This window comes from Hypanus sabinus, chromosome 8, assembly GCF_030144855.1.
Source record: "Hypanus sabinus isolate sHypSab1 chromosome 8, sHypSab1.hap1, whole genome shotgun sequence".
In the NCBI taxonomy this organism is placed as follows: domain Eukaryota; kingdom Metazoa; phylum Chordata; class Chondrichthyes; order Myliobatiformes; family Dasyatidae; genus Hypanus; species Hypanus sabinus.
The window spans coordinates 3,877,891-3,899,089 of record NC_082713.1 but is presented as its reverse complement, the minus strand read 5'-3'; the positions used below and the strand labels follow the sequence as shown (position 1 = coordinate 3,899,089).

Sequence of the window (21,199 nt, the reverse complement as noted above, 5' to 3'; positions counted from 1 at the left end):
AACATATGCAATTCTGACAAGAAGTAAACACCGCTACACTTAAATGAGAGCACAATCCAGAAAAATGAAGAAATTACCACTATAGAAGAAAAAGTTAATAGAAGATCGTGACCCTGTATGGAAAATATCCCATGATCTGAGCAGACTAGATGTCAACAAGGCAGCATTGATCATCTGGCTTAGAGTTAGAGACCTCTTCCCAGAACAGTAGACTTTCTTATGCAGGACCAAGTGGTTAAATAAAAAAATATCAAAAATACATGATTAAAGACCAATAGATTCATGATAATAAATGCAGAAAATGCCAAGAGAAACCAGAAACAATCCAACACAATACAGAATCCTACAGGAATTTAACTCAATCTGATTAATTACAGAGGCGCAATCAAATGGCAAACATCACTCACCAAAATTTTCTTTTAAAATACTAAATCATAAAACAGACCAGAATCAGAATCAGGTTTATTATCACTGGCATGTGTTGTGAAATTTGTTAATTTAGCAGCAGCAGTTCAATGCAATACATAATATATAAGAAGAAAAAATAAATAAGTAGATCAATTACAGTATATGTATATTGAATAGATTAAAAATAGTGCAAAAAACAGAAATAACATAGATTAAAAAACTGAGGTAGTGTTCTTGGGTTCAATGTCCATTTGGGAATCAGATGTCAAAGGGGAAGAAGCTGTTCCTGAATCACTGAGTGTGTGCCTTCAGGCTTCTGTACCTCCTACCTGATGGTAACAGTGAGAAAAGGGCATGCCCTGGGTGCTGGAGCTCCTTAATAATGGAAGCTGCCTTTCTGAGACACCGCTCCCTGAAGATGTCCTGGGTGCTTTGTAGGCTAGTACCCAAGATGGAGCCGACTAAATTTACAACCCTCTGCAGCTTCTTTCAGTCCTGTGCAGTAGCCCCTCCCCCCAATACCGGACAGTGATGCAGCCTGCCAGAATGCTCTCTACAGGTCATCTAGAGTGTTTTTGCTGACATACCAAATCTCTTCCAACTCCATAAATTACAATAAATACAAGCCACACAATGTTTCCTCTAAGGGAACATGTGCGCGTGCACACATCTTTTGTTACTAGCACTCAAAGGAATTTAAACTGCGTACAAAAGGCTGTCATGTATACCTTGTTGGCATGTATATTTCACTGTTGTATTCCATCACATTTCCTTTCTGGTTTCTGATGCAGATGGTGTTAACAAACAAGGAGTTTGTGATGATTTGTTTGAAGATTTTAGAAATCACTTATTTTTACTGTATTTTATTGAAGAAATTATTGCTTCACTATTTGCAAGTGGGAAGAAGTGGAGTGATATTTGGAAACTTGGCTTCTTAAAGCATCATTTAGCAAGCAAATCACATGTAGACAGTTTGCAAATTCTCTGGCAAGAAAATCCTTCATTACCTGCTACAGGCCTGCTACATGTGTTTTGTGAGAGTTCAGATGAAATCCAGAAGAGTTCTTATTGACAGTGTTTTGCTAGCGGTTCAAATGAAAACCTCCATATATAAAATATAACATTTAGTGCGCACATGTTGTTATCGCTGGGCAAAACATTGCACAGCACAAGATTTTTGTGCACACTGGTCATTACAAATTAGAGGGAACAAATCCAGTTTTAGAGTTAGAGTCCTACAAATTATATTATGACTGATTTGTTACTACAGATAGGACCTGGTTACTACAGATTTGTTCCTGGTCCATAATAACTGACCAGGAATGATATTACAGGATAAGCAAGCAAGAACAACTTAACAGATAGAAACATAGAAAACCTACACCACAATACAGGCCCTTTGGCCCACAAAGTTGTGCCGAAGATGTCCCTACCTTAGAAATTACTAGGCTTACCTATAGCCCTCTATATTTCTAAGCTCGATATACCCATCTAAAAGTCTCTTAAAAGACCCTATTGTATCCACCTCCACCACCATTGCTGGCAGCCCATTCCATGCACTCACCACTCTCTGAGTAAAAAACTTATCCCTGACATCTCCTCTGTACTTACTCCCCAGCACCCGAAACCTGTGTCCTCTTGTGGCAACTATTTCAGCCCTGGGAAAAAGCCTTTGACTATCCACCCGATCAATGTCTCCCATCATCAAATACACGTAACGTACAGAAATCAGAAAGTGAAAAACACCAGAAATATGCCGAATTAAAAGAGGAAATTGAAAGACTTTGGAACATGAACAGGGTGTACGTTGTCCCGATAGTAATATCTACAACTGGTATCATTCCCAAATCACTACACTGTAGCATTAAACAATTAGTCTACACAACAATATTTATGTAAATCTCCATAAAGCCACAATACTAAACTAGTATACTAGTACAAAGTTCGTAACAATTGAGAAATGAGTGTGTTTGACTATGCCGGTACCTTAGGTTTTACCGGTTTGAGCTGAGAAAAAATTAAAATTTAATAATAATAAATAAGTAAATAAATAATACTGAGGATATGAGTTGAAGAGTCCTTGTGATTCCATAGGTTGTGGAATCACTGTAGTGTTGGGGTAAGTGAAACTATCCACACTGGTTCAAGGGCCTGATTGTTGTGGGGTAATAACTGTTCATGAACCTGGTGGTGTGGGTCTTGAGGCTCCTGTACCTCATTCCTGATGGCAGCTGTGAGACAAGAGCATGGCTTGGATGGTGGGGGTCTTTAATAATGCTTTCTTGTGGCAGCACTCCTTGTAGTTGTGCTCAATGATGGGGAGGGTTTTGTCTGCGACACACTGGGCTGTATCCACTAGTTTCTGTAGGTTTTTCTGTTCTGGGGCATTGGTGTTTCCATATCAAGCTGTCAAGCAACCATCAGGATACCCTCCACTGTGCATCTATCAAAGCACAAGGTTTTAGATTACATGCTGAACCTATGCAAACTTCTTGAGTGCCTTCTTTGTAATGACAGTTATGTGCTGGTCCCAGGACAGTTCTGATATAATAATGCCAAGGAATTTCAAGTTACTGTTTGAGACAATACCAATAAAATGAGATTCAATGTAAAGGATTAAACCCAGAGAGCAGAGGCTTTTTCATATATCATAGTAATTAACACAACTCTATTACAGCTCAGAGTTTGGAGTTCAATCTCTGTAAAAATGTTTGCACATCCTTCCCACGTGCATGTGAATTTACTCCCGGGTGCTTGGATTTCCTCCCACAGTCCAAAGATGTACCATTTAGTTGGCCATTGTAAATTGTCTCTTGATTAGGTGAGGGTTAAATCGGGGGTTGCTAGGCTGTGTGACTCGAGAGGGCAGAAGGGCCTATTCCACACTGTATTTTTAAACAGAATAGTGTGGGAAGCTGTTGAACACTCAGCTGGAGCCAGCAAGTGAGGGAAGCAGAGATAACATCAGCATTGAACAAGGAGTTGGAATGATGTGTGAAAGGTGATGGTATGAATATGAAAAAAGGTTTGCAATCAGAATTAGGGTCCTGCTCCTTTGCAGGATATTATCATCTGAAATGCATTAAGGGAAGTAATTAATTTTTTAAAATAATGTTAGATTAAAACGTTTCAGTGCCAGGATGGAGTTAAGTCTCTACCAAAGGAGGTGTAAGGTGCTCCTTCCCTCCGCTAGCCGGCAGGTCACCCTTGGGTAAGGTGTAGCACCTGCTTACCACCCCCCCCCCACCCCGGAATCAGGATCACATGAAGCCACGGGAGCAGCTGGTGGATGGTGTACGAGCAGCTGGTGCATATCAGAAGTCCTGGTTGTGCAAACACTCGACAAGGCAGACAATCTCTGAACAGTACTGATAATGGCTGGAGTCACCCATCTTGTAAAGACACTGTCTAGAAGAAGGCGATGGCAAACCACTTCTGTAGAAAAATTTGTCAAAGCAGTCATGGTCATGAAAAGACTATGATTGTTTACGTAATACGACATAGCACATAATGATGAAAGATTAGAATCTACAGAATTTATTAAAATTGCAGGGAGGTTTGTTAGTGCTATTGGGGAGGGTTTAAACTAGATTTGCAGGGTAATGGGAACCAGAGTGCTAGAGCAGATAGTGGAGCGGAGGTGAAAATAAATTATGTTAAAATTTCATGCAAAGTCACAAATAATCTTCTGAGGTGTGTCTATTTCAATACAAGGGGTATTGTGGGGAAGGCTGATGAGTTGAGGGTGTGGATTGACAAACGGAATTACGACATTATAGCCATTAGTGAAACTTGGCTACAGGAGGGGCATGACTTACAGCTTAATGTTCCAGGGTTCCAATGTTTCAGACGTGATAGAGGCAGAGGAATGAAGGGTGGAGGGGGTGGCATGACTCATCAGGGAAAATGTTGCAGCAGTGCTCAGGCAGGACAGATTAGGGGGTTTGTTTACCGAGACCATATGGGTGGAGCTGAGAAACAGGAAAGGTATGACCACGTTAATGGGATTGTATTATAGACCACCCACTAGTCAGTGAGAATTGGAGAGAAAATCTGCAGCAAGATAGCAAACAACTGCAGGAAACATAAAGTTGTGATAGTAGGGGATTTTAATTTTCCACACATTGATTGGAACTCCCATACTGTTAAACGTCTAGACAGGTTAGAGTTTGTAAAATGTGTTCAGGAAAATTTTCTAAATCGATATATAGAGGTACCAACTAGAGAGGATGCAGTATTAGATCTCCTATTAGGAAACGAGTTAGGAGAGGTGACGGAAGTGTGTGTAGGGGAACACTTTGGTTCCAGTGATCATAACACCATTAGTTTCAACTTGATCATGGATAAAGATAGATCTGGTCCTTTGGTTGAGGATCTAAACTGGAAAAAGGCCAAATGAGAAATGAGAAAGGATTTAAATAGCGTGGATTGGGACAGGTTGTTCTCTGGCAAGGGTGTGATTGGTAAGTGGGAGGCCTTTAAAGGAGAAATTTTGAGAGGGCAGAATTTGTGTGTTCCTGTCAGGATTAAAGGCAAAGTGAATAAGAATAAGGAACCTTGGTTCTCAAGGAGTATTGAAACTCTGATAAAGAAGAAGAGAGAGATGTATGACATGTATAGGAAACAGGGAGCAAATAAGGTTCTTGAGGTGTATAAAAAGTGCAAAAAATATTTAAGAAAGAAATCAGAAGGGCTAAAAGAAGATATAAGGTTACTTTGGTAGTCAAGGTAAAAGATAATCCAAAGAACTTCTACAGATATATTAAGAGCAAAAGGATAGTAAGGGATAAAATTGGTCCTCTTGAAGATCAAGAGTGGTCAGCTATGTATGGAACCAAAAGAAATGGGGGAGATCTTAAATGGTTTTTTTGCATCTGTATTTACTAAGGAAACTGGCATGGAGACAATGGAAATAAGGCAAACCAGTCGTGAGGTCATGGAACCTATACAGATTGAAGAGGAGATGCTTGCTATCTGAGGCAAATCAGAGTAGATAAATCCTCAGGACCTGACGGGGTATTCCCTCGGACCTTGAAGGAGACTAGTGTTGAAATTGTAGGGGCCTTCACAGATATATTTAAAATGTCGGTATCTACGGGTGAGGTGCCGGAGGACTGGAGGAAAGCTCATGTTGTTCCTTTGTTTAAAAACGGCTCTAAAAGTAATCCAGGAAATTATAGGCCGGTAAGTTTGACGTGGGTAGTAGGTAAATTATTATTATAAGAGATAGGATCTACAAGTATTTAGATAGACAGGGACTTATTAGGGAGAGTCAACATGGCTTTGTATGTGGTAGGTCATGTTTAACAAATCCATTAGAGTTTTTCGAGGAGGTTACAAGGAAAGTAGATGAAGGGAAGGCAGCGGATGTTGTCTGCATGGACTTCAGTAAGGCCTTTGACAAGGTCCCGCATGGGAGGTTAGTTAGGAAGATTCAGTCGGTAGGTATACATGGTGAGGTAGTAAATTGGATTAGACATTGGCTCAATGGGAGAAGCCAGAGAGTGGTAGTGGAGGATTGCTACTCTGAGTGGAGGCCTGTGACTAGTGGTGTGCCACAGGGATCAGGAATCACAGGGAAGGTTTTCAAAGCTTGCAGAGGGATTTGAACCAGCTGGAAAAATGGGCTGAAAAATGGCAGATGGAGTTTAATACAGACAAGTGTGAGGTATTGCACATTGGAAGGAAAAACCAAGGTAGAACATACAAGGTAAATGGTAGGGCACTGAGGAGTGCAGTAGAACAGAGGGATCTGGGAATACAGATACAAAATTCCCTAAAAGTGGTGTCACAGGTAGATAGGGTAGTAAAGAGAGCTTTTAGTACATTGGCCTTTATATACCAAAGTATTGAGTATAAGAGTTAATGTTATGGTGAGGTTGTATAAGGCATTGGTGAGGCCGAATTTGAAGTATCGTATGCAGTTTTGGTCACTGAATTACAGGAAGGATATTAATATGGTTAAAAGAGTGCAGAGATGGTTTATAAGGACTTGAGAAACTGAGTTACAGAGAAAGGTTGAATAGGTTAGGACTTTATTCCCTGGAGTGTAGAAGAATGAGGGGAGACTTGACAGAGATATATAAAATTATGATGGGTATAGATAGAGTGAATGCAAGCAGGCTTTTTCCACTGAGGCTAGGGGAGAAAAAAACCAGAGGTCATGGGTTAAGGGTGAAGGGGGAAAAGTTTAAAGGGAACATGGCAGCGGGGGCTTCTTCACACAGAGAGTGGTGGGAATGTGGAATGAGCTGCCAGATGAAGTGGTAAATGCGGGCTCACTTTTAACATTTAAGAAAAACTTGGAAAGGTACATGGATGAGAGGTGTATGGAGGGATATGGTCCAGGTGCAGGTCAGTGGGATGAGGCAGAAGAATGGTTTGGCACAGCCAAGAAGGGCCAAAAGGCCTGTTTCTGTGCTGTAATGTTCTATGGTTCTAATATATTTTCAGGAAACTGAATAGATCTTGTGAATGAAGTCATGTTTTCTATAGTGGGGAGTCTAGGACCAAAGAGCACAGCCTCAGAATAGAGGGACATCCATTTAGAACAGAAATGAGGGAAAAAAAATGATAGGATGGTGAATCTGTGGAATTCGTTGGCAGAGATGGCTGTGGAGGCCATGTCATTGTATATATTTAAAGCAGAGGTTCATGGGTTCTTGATTAGGTCAGAGTATCAAAGGGTGAAGGCAAGACAATGGGGTTGAGCGGGGGTGATAAATCAGACATGACAGAATGGTAGAGCAGACGTGATGTGTTGAATGGCGTAATCTGTCTTATGGACCCATGGAAAGATCATCTTTAAAAGATAGAACATAGAACAGCACAGCAGCGGAACAGGCCTTTCAGCCCATAATGTCGTACTGAACCAATTAAATTAGTAATCAATGAACAACTAAACTAATCCATTCTGCCTACACATTTACGCACCTATCCATTGTCTTCACATTCATGTCCCAGCCAAGTGGTGCCATGGTACAGGAATCAACATGATGCTATTACAGCTCAGGATGCTCTGGAGTTTGGAGTTCAATTCCAACGCTGTTCTGTAAGGATTCTCTGTACGTCCTCCCCGTCGATTGCACGGGTTTATCCTCCGGTACTCCAGGCTCCTGCCACAGTCCAAAGATATACCAGGTAGGTTAATAAGTCACTGTAGATGGTTCTGTGATTAGGTTAGGATTAATTGGGTTTGAAGGGTTGCTGGGGCAGTACAGCTCGAAAGGCTGGAGTGAAGAGATTCAGGATAGGACAGGTGGTAAAAAAGCGTGCAGTCAGACTGTCAGGAAGGGCAGGAAGATGTTAGAACAAAATTGCAGCCAGCAGTGCATTAGGGATACAGCATCAAAAAGTGTAGCAAATACAGAACACAAAGTGTCATATCTCAATGCATGGAGTATTAGATAAGGTGGATGATCTTGTGCGCTTTAACAGATTGTCAGGTATGATGTTGTGGCCATCACTGAATTGCGGCTGAAGGATAGTTATAGTTGAGAGCTGAATGTTAAAGATTACACATTGTGTCAGAGGGACAGAAAGGGCAGCAGAAGGGGTGGTGTGGCTTTGCTGGTAAAGAATGACATTAAATCAGTAGAAAGATGTGACATAGGATCAGAAAATGATGAGTTTTTATGGGTTGAGTTCAGTAACAGCAAGGGTAAAAGGACCCCGCAGGCCTCCAAATGGGAACAGGGAAGTGAACTATAGATTACAATGGGAAATTGAAAAGACATGTCAAAAGACAATATTATGATAGTCATGGGAGATGTTAACATGCAGGTAGATTGGGAAAATCAGGTTGGTAATGGAACCCAAGAGAGTGAATTTTTTGAATGCCTATGAGATAGCTTTTCAGACCAGTTTATCGCTGAGCCTACAGTAGATCACCTATATTGGATTGGGTCTTATATAATGAACTGAAGGCAATTCTGAAGCTGAAGGTAAAGGAACCCTCAGGAGGAAGTGATCACAATATGATTGAGTTCAACTTAATAAGTTAATAGGGAGAAAGTAAAGTCTGACATAGCAGTCTTTCAGTGAGGTAAAGGAAATTACAGTGGTATGAGAGAGGAGTTGGTCAAAGTAAATTGGAAGGAGATGACAGCAGAGCAGCAGTGGCTTGGGTTTCTGGGAAAAAATAAGGAAGATGCAGGATAGATATATTTCAGAAACAAAGAAATACTCAAATGGCAAAATAGTACAAACATGGCTGACAAGGGAAGTGAAAGCTAACCTGAAAGTAAAAGAGAGGACATAGAGCAATACAAAAAATAGTGTGAAGATAGAAGATTGGGAAGCTTTTCAAAACCTACAGAAGGCAACTAAAAGAATTATTTGGAGGGAAAAGATGAAAAATGAAAGTAAGAAAATGAGGCTGGAGAAATAATAACTGGGGACAATGAGATGGTAGATGAAGTAATTGAGTATTTTGCATCAGTCTTCACTGTGGAAGACACTAGCAGTGTGCCAGATGTTGTAGTGTGTGAAGGAAGAGAAGTGGATGCAATTACTATTACAAGGGAGAAGGTGCTCAAAAAGCTGAAAGACCTAAGGTGCATAAGTCACCCAGACCAGACGAACTACACCATAGGGTTCTGAAAGAGGTAGTGGTAGAGATCGTGGAGACATTAGTAATTACCTTTGACAAATCAGTAGACTCTGGCATGGTTCTGATGACTAAAAATTGCAAATGGCATTCCACTCTTTAAGGAAGGAGGAAGGCAGCAGAAAGGAAATTATAGACCAGTTAACCAGACTTCAGTGGTTGGGAAGGTGTCGCAGTCAATTGTTAAGGATGAGGTTATGGAATACTTGGTGACACAGGACAGGATAGGACAAAGATTACATGGTTTTCTTAAAGGAAACTCTTGCCTGACAAACTTGTTTGAATTCTTTGAGACTTCAAGCAGGATAGATAAAGGTGATGTAATGGAAGTTGTATATTTGCATTTTCAGAAGGTGTTTGACAAGGTGCCACATATGAGGCTGCTTACAAAGTTAAGAACCCATGGTATTATAGGAAAGTTATTGGCATGTTTAAAGCATTGGCTAATTGGTAGGAAGCTGTGAGTGGGAACATTTTTTCTGGGTGGCTGCCGGGGCTAGTGGTGTTCTGCAGGGTTCACTGTTGGGACCACTTCTTTTTATGCTGTATATCAATTATTTAGATGATGGAGTATATAGCCTTGTTACCAAGTTTGCAGATGATATGAAGATTGGTGGAGGGGCAGGTAGTGTTGCAGAAACAGATAGGCTGCAGAAGGACTTAGACAGATTAGGAGAATGGGTAAGAGAGTAGCAAATGAAATACAATGTTGGAAAATTCATTGTCTCACATATTGGTAGCAGAAATAAATGTGCAGACTATTTTCTAAATGGGGAGGAAAATCCAAAAATCTGAGATGCAATGGGACTTGGGGGTCCTTGTGCAGAACACCCTAAAGGTTAACTTGCAGGTAGAGTCGGTGGTGAGGAAGGCAAATACAATGTTGGCATTCAATTCAAGAGGTCTAGAATACAAGATCAGGGATGTGATGCTGAGGCTCTATAAGGCACCAGTGAGGCCCCACCTTGAGTATTGTGAACAGTTTTGGGCTCCTCGTCTAAGAAAAGATGTGCTGGCATTGGAGAGGGTCCAGAGGAGGTTCACAAGGATGATTCCAGGAATGAAAGGGTTATCATACGAGGAACGTTTGATGGTTCTGGGTCTGTACTCGCTGGAATTCAGAAGGATGGTGAAGGGGATCTCATTGAAACGTTCTGAATGTTGAAAAGTCTAGACAGAGTAGATGTGGAAGGGATATTTCCTCTGGTAGGGGAGCTTAGGACAAGAGTGGTCACAGCCTCAGGATTAAGCAGCTTCCATTTAAAACGGAGATGGGGAGAAATATCTTGAGCCAAGGATGGTGAATTTGTGGAATTTGTTCCCACAGCCATCTAAGGAGGCCAGTTCGTTGCGTGTATTTAAGGTGGAGAAAGAAAAGTTCTTGATTGGCCACAGCATCAAAGATTATGAGGAGAAAGCTGGGGAGTGGGGCTGAGGAGGGAAAAAAAGGGTCAACCATGATTGAATGGTAGGGCAGACTTGATGGGTCAAATGGCCTAATTGTTCTCCTATGTCGTATGGTGTATTCCACGCTGTCGCAATCAATAAATGGATAAATAAATAAATAGATAATCAAGATCCTATTAACCACTGCTTAAATATACACAACGATTTGGCTTCCAAAGCTGTTAATGGCAATGAATTCCACAGATTCTCTACCCTCTGCCTAAAGAAATTCTTCATGTTCTCTGTTCTAAATATTCCAGGGGTTCCCATGCAGGGTTCATGGATCGTTCAGTTGTTAGTAGGGGTCTATGGCATAAAGAAAGGTTGGAAACGCTGCTCTACTCTGAGACTGTGTATTATGCTGGAAATCCAAAGTGCTCAAGGGACTCAGCAGGTCTGGCAGGATCTGTAGAAGGGAATAAACAGTCGGGTTTCTGGTGGAGTCCCTTCATCCTGACGGCTAGATGCTGCCTGGCCTGCTGAGTTGCTCCCGAACTCTGTGAGTTACTCTAACTCTGCTCCTGGCGTTAGGCTCTGCTGGTTACATTAAAGCGGGTGAAAGGTGACCAGGGCACCATCCCGACTTCGTCTTCAGACTCGCTGACTTCAGAGTTCAAAGTAAATTTATTATCGAAGACATACTTGTCCCACATGCAACCCACGATTCGTTTTCTTATGGGCATTCACATTAATTACAAAGAAACGCCTTAAAATCAGTTAATTAAAGACCACACACACACAGACACACACAAGTAGGACAATGTGCAAAAAAGGCAAAACGAAAGAAATAGTGATAATAATAAATAAATAGATTTCCAGAACATGAGATGAAGAGCCTTTGAAAGCGAGTCCATAGGCTGTGGGAACATTCCAGAGTTGATATGAGAGAAGTTGCGTGAAATTATCCTCGCTGGTTCAGAAAGCCGGTTATTGAGGCGTAATAGCTGTTCCTGCTATCGCGGCTCATGTTCGCACGGACTTAGTGAATCTCGCTCCCCTCCCCTCCCCTCCCCTCCCCTCCCCTCCCCTCTCCTCCCCTCCCCTCCCCTCCCCTCCCCTCCCCTCCCCTCCCCTCCCCTCCCCTCCCTCTCTCTGAGGAGCACCTGGGTTTGTTCTCGCGCCAGGCGCAGACAGACAGCTCTGCGACGCAGGGAGATGCCTGGGCTCGGGCGCTGAGCACGTTCCGTCTGCTGTTGTGCGCTGTCAGACTCGCCAAGTCTGGGGTTCGGGCTCGCCGGCTCCGCTCGCTAGCAACCCGTACGCGACACGTCTAGCTGTGTGACTTTGACGCCAGTACTGCGGTTGTATGTGTGTGTGTGTGTGTGTGTTTAATATATTTATATATGTGTTGAATATATTTATTATTGGGACATGAAGGGAGACTGGTCGCATCTCCACCTGGTGTACGGATCACCGGCTCTCTAACCGGCTGCTAACGGCGGCGGGGCTGTTATAGAGGGTCTCTCTCCGTCGTGTAGGAGAGGGAGAAGCTGTTAATCCCGGAGCGGGCTCACAGGGAGGTGAGCGACGAGGTAGACAGGCAGCAGCTGGTTTAACAGGTGTTTGGAGATGAGCAGGCAGCGGTGAGAAAAGGGGCGCGGAGTGAGTTCCTTCGGACTTGCCCGGAGTGTTGAACCCACAGAGAAATACTGGCGATGGCTCCCGGTGTGTGGGAGAAGAGTGGACCCCAACAAAACGGCGCTGGCTCGCAGTGGTAACGATGTCTCCCTGCAGCAGACCGGCGCCGGCTCTCTTCGGGAGACGATGGTGACTGAAGATTTGAAGACTGATTTCAAGACCAGATTCGCTCTTCACCCAGCCCTTGTCTGAGTCGGAAGCCTTGCTGCCTCCTGTCCCACTGCGTTGCAATGGCTGCAGCCATCGCCAGCTCCCTGATCAGGCAGAAGAGACTCGCCAGGGAGCACAGAGACCGATCGATTCCCTCGAGGAGAATAAGCAGTCCCAGTGAAAGCAAAGGCATCTGCGAGAAGCACTGGTTCGCCGTCTTCTCCAAGGTCCGGATCTTTGGGTTGAAAAAGCGACGCCGGAGGCGACCAGGTTTGACCCACCCCCCTCCCTTCCGCTACACTCACCGGCTTCCCGTGGGGAGAGGACAGTGCCCTTTCAAGCCGAGGTCCAGACCAGCCTGTCCTTGTCTTCTTGGCCTCTGCACTGACCAAGTTGTGTGGGAGCAGAGGACAGAGTTGGCCATGGACTGGGGTGAAGGCTGAGAGGGTCGGACTCCACCGGGGTGGGTGTGGGTGTGGGTCGGGAAGAGTTGGTGGTGTCTACGGACAGTGGTGAATTACCACAGGCCCGGCACTGCAGGACCCTCATCCCACCGCCCGAACTTAACGGTGGGATCCGGGAGATCACGACTCCCCAACAGAGGCAGACAGCGGGGCCAAGCCTCTGGGTGCCCAGTGCCCGGTGCGTCCGGATGTTCAATATCCGGGACGTTCCCTGTCCCCAGATGTCCAGTGTCGGGGTGCCCGATTTCTCTGGCGTCCAGTGACGCCCCCCCCCCCCCACCACCGTGTCCAATATCCGGGACGTCCAGTGTCCCCAGGTGTCCAGTGTCGGGGTGCCCGGTGTTTCCGGTGTCCAGTGACCCCCTGGCGTCCAATGTCCTGTCTCTCCGGGTGTCCTTTATCCCGCAGATGCCCCTCCCGTGCCTGATTCCGGGGACGTGCCAGCGGGTCCAGACAGTGCTCTGACCATACGGCAGCGCTTCTCTCCACCTGTAGCCCCCAAGATACCTGGGAAACAGCGCCCGGCCTCTCCCGAAAGCAGCCCTGACGAGCCCTGAAGTCCCTGACGAGCTTCCGCAAACTTGACGTCTCCGGACGCCCGGTGGGATGCCAAGGGCGTTCTGCAAGGCCACCTTCAGTCCCGCTGTTCCAGGGTTCCAGGGACGCGGGTTCGATTCCGACCTGGACTGCTGTCCCTGTGGAGTTTGCACGTTCTCCCTGGCTGGATATTTTCCTCCGTTTTAACCCACACCTCAAAGACGTGCCGGGAAATAAGTTTGCGGAGGTTCTCCGTTTGACGGACCCGACCGTAGATGGAGGTCCCAGCTGTCTGTCTTTAAGTAAGACGGGGCAGTAAGATATGGGGATCAAGCTGTTGGCCTTGGGCAGGCTTCCCTTCTCCACGCACCTGATGAAGTCAAAGGAACGGTAGGGACCGATACACCAGTGGCATGGTACGATTTAACAGTCAGGTTGAATTCAACATGGGACTCCAGCTCCAGAATTTTTCTCGGGGTTTACCCCCCCCCCCCAGCTTTCCCCATGAGCGGGTAAAGCAGTAAGACAGCAGAAGCCACGGCTGACGAGCCCTTTACGGCCACCGAAAAAAGTGAATTGGTTAAATTACTTGGTAGTGTAGTTGAAGTGGGACGTATGAGTGGCACTAGGAGGTGAGGTGGGGCTGTTGGATTGTTCCCCTCCCCCTGAGAACCAGTGGTTACAGGTATAAAATGGCAGAGTAGAGAACACAGGAGCAGAGTTAGGACATTTGACCCGTCCAGACTTCTCCGCCATTCTCTCATGGCTGATTTATTTTCCCTGTCAACCCCATTGTCCTGCCTTCTCCCCGAAATCTTTGACACCCTGCCTAATCAAGAACCTGTCAACCTCTGTTTTGGAGACCTGGCCTCCACAGCTGCCTGTGGCAATGAATTCCACAGATGCACCAGCCTCTGGCTGAAGATTGCGACCCATCTTCCCTCCTCATCATTGCTGTTTACTTATAGAGGTGTGGAGGGAGACCCCATGACCCAACCTGTTGCTACTGCCCTCACCAATCTAACCCGAGCTGTGATTGGCTGGCTGCTCAGTGGTGTTACGTTAATCAGCATGCACAAGATGGGCTGAAAGGTCTGTTTCCACATGCCTGTGACTGACTGCAGGCAGGATGAACAGAAGTCATGTCCAGTATTCTCTGGAGACTAGATACAATTATAGTAATGCAGTTGTCTGAAGTACAGCAGTAACTCCTATTTCAGTCCAAAAAGGGTTAAAACAGTATTATTGCAGTAATAGTGGTGTACATGGTGTCTACCTATTTATTTATTGAGATACACCACCCCGATTTGATCCTAGCTTAATCAGGTGATAATTTACAATGCTCAATAAACCAACCAGCCAGTATATCTCTGGACAAACTGGAGCACCGGGACGAATCCCATGCAGTCACAGGGAGAACATACAGATTCCTTACAGGCAGTGGTGGGAATTGAACCTGATCACTGGTGCTGCCACGCGCTGTGTTACCCACTACACCACCATACCACCTGTCATTTACTGTGGTTCTCTGCCTGAACAGATACTGGGTTGAGGTTCCAGGCAGCCTGGTAGGTGTGTCCAATGAACAGGTCCCTGGGATTGATCCTTTCATCCGTTCTGAGCCTTTCCACTTGAATTCAACACGCTGGGAGAGGAGGAAGGCAGTTTCCAGAACTTGTGGCCACTTCATTAGGTTCACCTGTACTCTCCATGTTAATGTAGATCTAATCAGCCCATCATGTGGCAGCCACTCAGTGCGTAAAAGCATGCAGACATGGTCAAGACCAGTTGTTCAGACCAAACATCAGAATGGGGAAGAAATGTGATCTAAGTGACTTAGCTGGACAGGGTGGATTGGGTATACCATGCACAACAGTCTCCAGAGTTTACAGAGAATGGTGTGAATAACAAAAGCAACATCCAGTTCTGTGGGTTGTTGATGACAGAGGTCAGAGGAGAATAGCCAGACAGGAAGGTGACAGTAACTCAACAGAGATGTGCAGAAGAGCATCTCTAAAAGCACAGCACGTGAAACTTTAAAGTGGATGGGCTACAGAAGCCATGAACATACACACAGTGGCCATTTTATTAGGTACAGGAGGGTTGTAATAAAGCAGCCCTTGGGTGTGTACAACACTAATTGGTACAGATGATCATAAACAAAAAAGATGTTGGAAATCCAGAATAACACTCAAAATGCTGGAGGAATTCATCAGGTCAGGCAGCATCTATGGAGAGGAATAAACAGTCAATACTTTGAACCACCGAGACATTTCAGTCCTGGCGAAGGGTCTTGGCCCTAAACTTTGACAGTTTATTCCTCTCCACAGATGCTAAAAGAAATGGTCATTTTCTGTGGGAGGAATATTTGAGGCAACAGAGTCTTTCCAAGAGCCTGCAGGAGCTCAGTATCAATGCTTCTGAGGGAAATGATAAAAATGGGCATGGTTAGGCTCCATTTTATGCTTTGATGAATCCACTCTCTTGTGGGCCAAGGGCATCTTATGAAGAAACTGCAACTCTTCTGTATGCATGACTGGTAGGCTGCTCTTGGGAAATGCATGTATTGTGGTAACATATCATCCATCAGAAGGAAAAGGCCAGATATATGTTCGCAAATAGGTACAACTGAGTGTTTCCTTTCTATCGAGCAGCACATTTCAATATCTGGTCCCTACTCTCCTTCAGAGTCATGTGTCAAGGCATTAACACTTTCCACAGAATTTCAGCTAGATTTGACTCTCTGTGCATTCAGAATCAGAGTCAGAAACAGGCTTAATATCGCTGACATATGTCTTAAAATTTGTTGTTTTGTGGCAGCAGTATATTGCAATAGATAATCATAAAAATACAATAAGTATACATACACACACAAACACACACACACACACACACACACACACACACACACACACACACACACACACACACATATATATATGAAATAGTGCAGTAGATTCAGAACACAGAACATTGAACATTATAGCACAGGGACAGGCCCTTCAGCTCACAATGTTGTGCCAAACCAATTAAATTAGGAATTAATTGGTTCACTAAACTAATCCCTCTGCCTAAACAATGTCCATATCCTTCCATTGACCTCACATCCCTGTGTCTATCCAAATGTCTCGTAAAAGTCTGCAATGATTCTGCCTCTACCACCACCCCAGGCAGCACATTCCAGGCACCCACCACTCTGTGTGAAAAACTTGCCTCTCACATCTTCTTTGAAATTACCCTCCTTCACCTTAAGAGTGTACCCTCTGGTTCATTTTGTGACCTCAATGTACAAAGTGCATTTATTATCAAAGTATGTACACCATATACAACATTCAGATTCATGTCCTTACAGGCAGCCACAAATCAATAGAATCCACATAAACCCCACACACCAAAGACCATCGAACATCCAATGTGATTAAAAAAAGAACAAATCATGCAAACAATAAAAGTAAACAAATAATCCACAGAGCATGAACGGCAGAGTCCGTGAACGTGAGTCCACAGCCACAGAGCATGAACGGCAGAGTCCCTGAACGTGAGTCCGCAGCCACAGAGCATGAACGGCAGAGTCCCTGAACGTGAGTCCACAGCCACAGAGCCAGTTCAGTGCCGAGGTGTGTAAAGCCTCTCAGAGCAGTGAACTCAACACCTTTTTGGGTCTTCCTCAAGAGATGGGGAGAATATAAATTTCACAGCAACAGTTCCACAGGTCTGACCCTTCGAGTGCCTTTCTGTTAGTATTCCAGTCATCTTGGGCTTTGAATGTCAAAGAAAACAAAACCATGAATGTGCGCAGTGATCTGCATTTTATTTCCCAGTGCCCGCACTGTTCTAACAGAGATTTCAACTTTCCTTTACAGAGCCTCAGCTTAAAGGCATCGTAACCAAGTTGTACAGCAGACAAGGCTTTCACCTGCAGTTACAACCAGATGGCGTTATCGATGGGACGAAGGAGGAAGGCAGTAGTTACAGTAAGTGTCACTGGTATCAGACGGGCGTGAGTGGGCTGCAGTGGCCACATTTCAGCTCTTTTGTTTTAAGGAGTTCAAGGTATTTCAGACGGAGATTAAGTGCGAGCGCTGCTCCCTGTGATGTGTCTATTTACCTGTTTCTGCAGTTCCTGTGAACCATTTGGATGCCTGTAATATTTGTATGTTCTTCCCGTGTGTGCGTGGGTTCCATCCGGTTGTTCCGGTTTCCTCACAGTCCAAAGTACTGGTCAGTAGGTTAATTGATCATTGTAAATTGTCCTGTAATGAGGCTAGGGTTAAATTAGTGGGTGGCTGGGCAGGGCAGCTCAGCTCAGTAGACAGAAGGGTCTGTTCCACACTGAATCTCTAAATAAAATAAAATAAAGAATATACCCCTAGCAGTGTGATTCCCTCCCTCCTTTAGATTCCAAGCCAAATCAGTGCAGCCTGATTTGAGAGGATGTTACCATAGTAACGGACTGTTTGATTAACATTGGAATGGCACCTCAGAATCAGAATCGAATCAGCTTTAATACCATCGCACATGCTGTGAAATTTGTTAACTTAGAGGCAGCACTACAATGCAATGCATGATAGTATGGAAAATAATAAATCAATTATATTGAGGGTATATATGTATATTAAATAGTTAAAATAAAATAGCAGTGTAAAAACAGAAATGATAAAAAAATGAGGCAGTGTTCATGGGTTCAATGTCCATTTAGGAATCGGATGGCAGAGGGGAAGAAGCTGTTCCTGAATTGCTGAGTGTGCTTTTAGGCTTCTGTATCTCCTCCCTGATGGTAACAATGAGAAGAGGGCATGTTCTGGGTGCTGGGGGTCCTCAAAGATGGATGCCTCCTTTCTGAGACACTGCTCCTTGAAGATGTCTTGGATACTACGGAGGCCAGTACCCATGATGGAGCTGACTAATTTTACAACTTTCTGTAGCTCCTTTCAGTCTTTGAGCAGTAGCGTCCCCCCAATGCCAGACAGTGATGCAGCCCATCAGAATGTTCTGCGTGATACATCTGTAGAAGTTTTTGAATGTCTTTGGTGATGAACCAAATCTCCTCAGACTCCTAATGAAATATAGCTATTGTCTTGCCATCTTTATAGCTACATCAACATGTTGGGACTAGGTTAGATCCTCAGAGATCTTGACACCAAGAAATTTGAAATTGCTCACTCTCTCCACTTCTGATTGCCCTATGAGGATTCGTCGTTGTTAGGTCGTACCTGGAATTTCCAGTTGGCGGATGATTTCCCTCCGTGCTGCTCTGACATATTGAGAAATCATGGACTGGCAGGTTAAAGCAGCGGTTTGCCTTTGCTACTGCCGGGTGAGTTTAGAGAGATCACCACATCTTGTGGGATGACCAGGACATCTACGTGTCTTGTCGTGCCCTTAGCACTCCACAAACGCCTGCTGGCCTGTCTTCTTGACTGTTGGGCCATTAATCGGTCTCCTCCACTCAATCTGCCAGGGCCACACTTCACACGCTGGGACAAACAGATCCCCTGCCTCACCGAGGGTCAAAGACCCGTCGGCTACCCTCACCTGGCTTGGCCCGTCTGCCGAGATGGATAACCGGGGTGTGGCTGCTGCGCGTGTTACAGCTACTTGGAGCCACAGGTGAGAGCTGAGCGCCAGGTGGGGACCAAAGGTGGACGAGCTGCCCTGAAAAGGGTATGGCAGGCCCCCCCATCAGAAGGGCTACCCCTCCCTAGACACCCCATACACCCTCTATGAGGATTGGCTTCTCTTTTATACTGTAAAGTTCTGTCTGGGGACATTCATTCAGATTTAATTGTCACATGTGCATCACAACTTTAGTCCCTACAATTGGAGAGTGAGGGGAGATTTGGTAAAGGCACACAAAATTATGAGGGGTATTGATCGGGAAAATGCAAAAATCTAGAATGAGAGGTCATAAGTTAAGGTGAAAAGTGAAATGTTTAAGGGGATCACTCAGTGCATGTTGAAGCGAGGAATGATCTGCCTGTGAAAGTGGTGGATGTGGGTTAGATTTCAACACTGATGAGGTTTGAACAGGTACATGGATGGGAGCGGTATGGAGGGCTATGTCTGGGTGCAGGTCGATGGGACTAGGCATGTTAATAGTTCAGCCCAGACTGGATAGGCTGATGAGCCTGCTTCTGTGCTGTAGTATTCTCTGAACGTATGAAACATGCAGTGAAATGCGTGGTTGCCGTTAATAACCAACACACCCAAGGATTTGCTTGGGGGGCAGACGGCTCATGTTGCCACACATTCTGACACCAACATTACATGTGCATCATGTTCCACAGAACTAGACAAGCAGCAAAAACAAAACAAAACACCAACAGCAAAACTAACCCCTTTTCCATCTCTCCGTGTCACACTGAGACAGGCTTCTAACCCTAGAAAGGCTAGCCCTGGCCTCCAGTCCTTGTCCACGGATTCTCAGACTCTTGGATACCAGGCCTCTAACTTGGTATTTCATCCCAGGATGCATTGTGGACGCATTGTGAATCAACTAGTGATTCTATAACTCATTCCGTAGAATGCCCTACAAACATTCTGTGTCTCTGTACTTATGGAAAGTTTCTTCCTTTGTTAAACAATGTTGTCTTACTAATGTTTAGTGAGACTTTAACAAAAAATCTTGGACTGTTTTTTGTTGCACTTGCCAAAATTATTGCAAATTTTATTTTCTGAAATGCTAATTTCAGCATCACAAGAATCAGCTTTTCTCTAGACAGTCTGGATTTGGTCCCAGTCATATCCTTATCCAATGGTATCATAAACAATACTATAATATGATCACTGTATTTACTCAGTGGCTACTTTACCTCCTGTACCTAGTAAAGAGCACAAACTAAGTGTATGTTTGTGGTCTTCTGCTGCTGTAGCCCACCCACTTCACGTTTGGACATGTGCGTTCCAAGATGCTCTTCCGCACACTGCCATTGTAACGTGGGTTCACTTGAGTTACTGCCTCCTCTCTGTCAGCCTGAAACAGTCGGCCTACTTTCTTCTGACCCCTCTCATTAACAAAGCATTTTCACCCACACAACTGCTGCTTACTGGATGGATTTTCCCACACGCTGTCTATAAAATCTAGGGCTGGAGTGCATGAAAATCCCAGGAGATCAGCAGTTTCTGAGATACTCTAACCACCTAATCTGGCACCAACACAATCATTCCATGGTCAAAGTCACTTAGATCACATTTCTTCCTCGTTTTGACGTATTGTCTGAACAACAACTGAACCTCCTGACCATGTCTGCATGCTTTTTTGCATTGAGTTGCTGCCACATGATTGGCTGATTAGATATTTGCATTAATGTACAGGTGTACCTACTAAAGTGGCTACTGAGTATTTTCCCATTTGTACTTTGTTTCATTCTCCTTTACTTAGTTCACATGAAATTCTCATTCCTTTCATCGTACAGAAAGGATGCAGACACATGTCTGAAACATGATTTCTTTTCCTATATTTAACTCAAGTATAACTGAGTCGTATGAAGCAAGGTTAGCAGAGCTGGGACTTTTCTCTTTGGAGTGTAGAAGAATGAGAGGGGACTTGATAGAGGTCTACAAGATTATGAGAGGCATAGATAGGGTGGATAGTCAGTACCTGTTTCCCAGGGCACCAATAGCAAACACCAGAGGGCATAGGTACAAAATTAAAGGAGGGAAGTTTAGGGGTAAGTTTTTTACACAGAGGGTTGTGAGTGCCTGAAATGACTTGCCAGGGATGGTGGTGGAAGCTAAAACATTAGGGGTATTTAAGAGCCTCTTGGACAGGCACATGATGAACGAAAAATGGAGGGTTATGAGGTAGTGTGGGTTTAGTTCTTTTTTAAGGATTATATGGGTCAGCACAACATGGAGGGCTGAAGGGCCTGTACTGTGCTGTAGTGTTCTATGGTTCTATGAAGATTGTTGGAAACACTCAGCAGGAAGGGCAGGATCTTTGGGAAGA

General features: G+C 44.5%; 1 protein-coding gene across 4 annotated transcripts in view; it reads left to right on the top strand.

Moving 5' to 3' along the window:
- Positions 1-21,199, top strand: part of fgf13a (fibroblast growth factor 13a) — a 516,601-nt gene that overhangs the window by 331,992 nt on the left and 163,410 nt on the right. For 3 of the 4 annotated variants that reach the window (XM_059976466.1, XM_059976468.1, XM_059976465.1), the window contains one exon: positions 17,115-17,225. In XM_059976466.1, the coding sequence (XP_059832449.1) occupies positions 17,115-17,225 (111 nt within the window). Of the gene's footprint in view, positions 1-12,330; positions 12,521-17,114; positions 17,226-21,199 lie in introns of those variants that run through there. The other variant, XM_059976467.1, reaches the window with a different exon arrangement.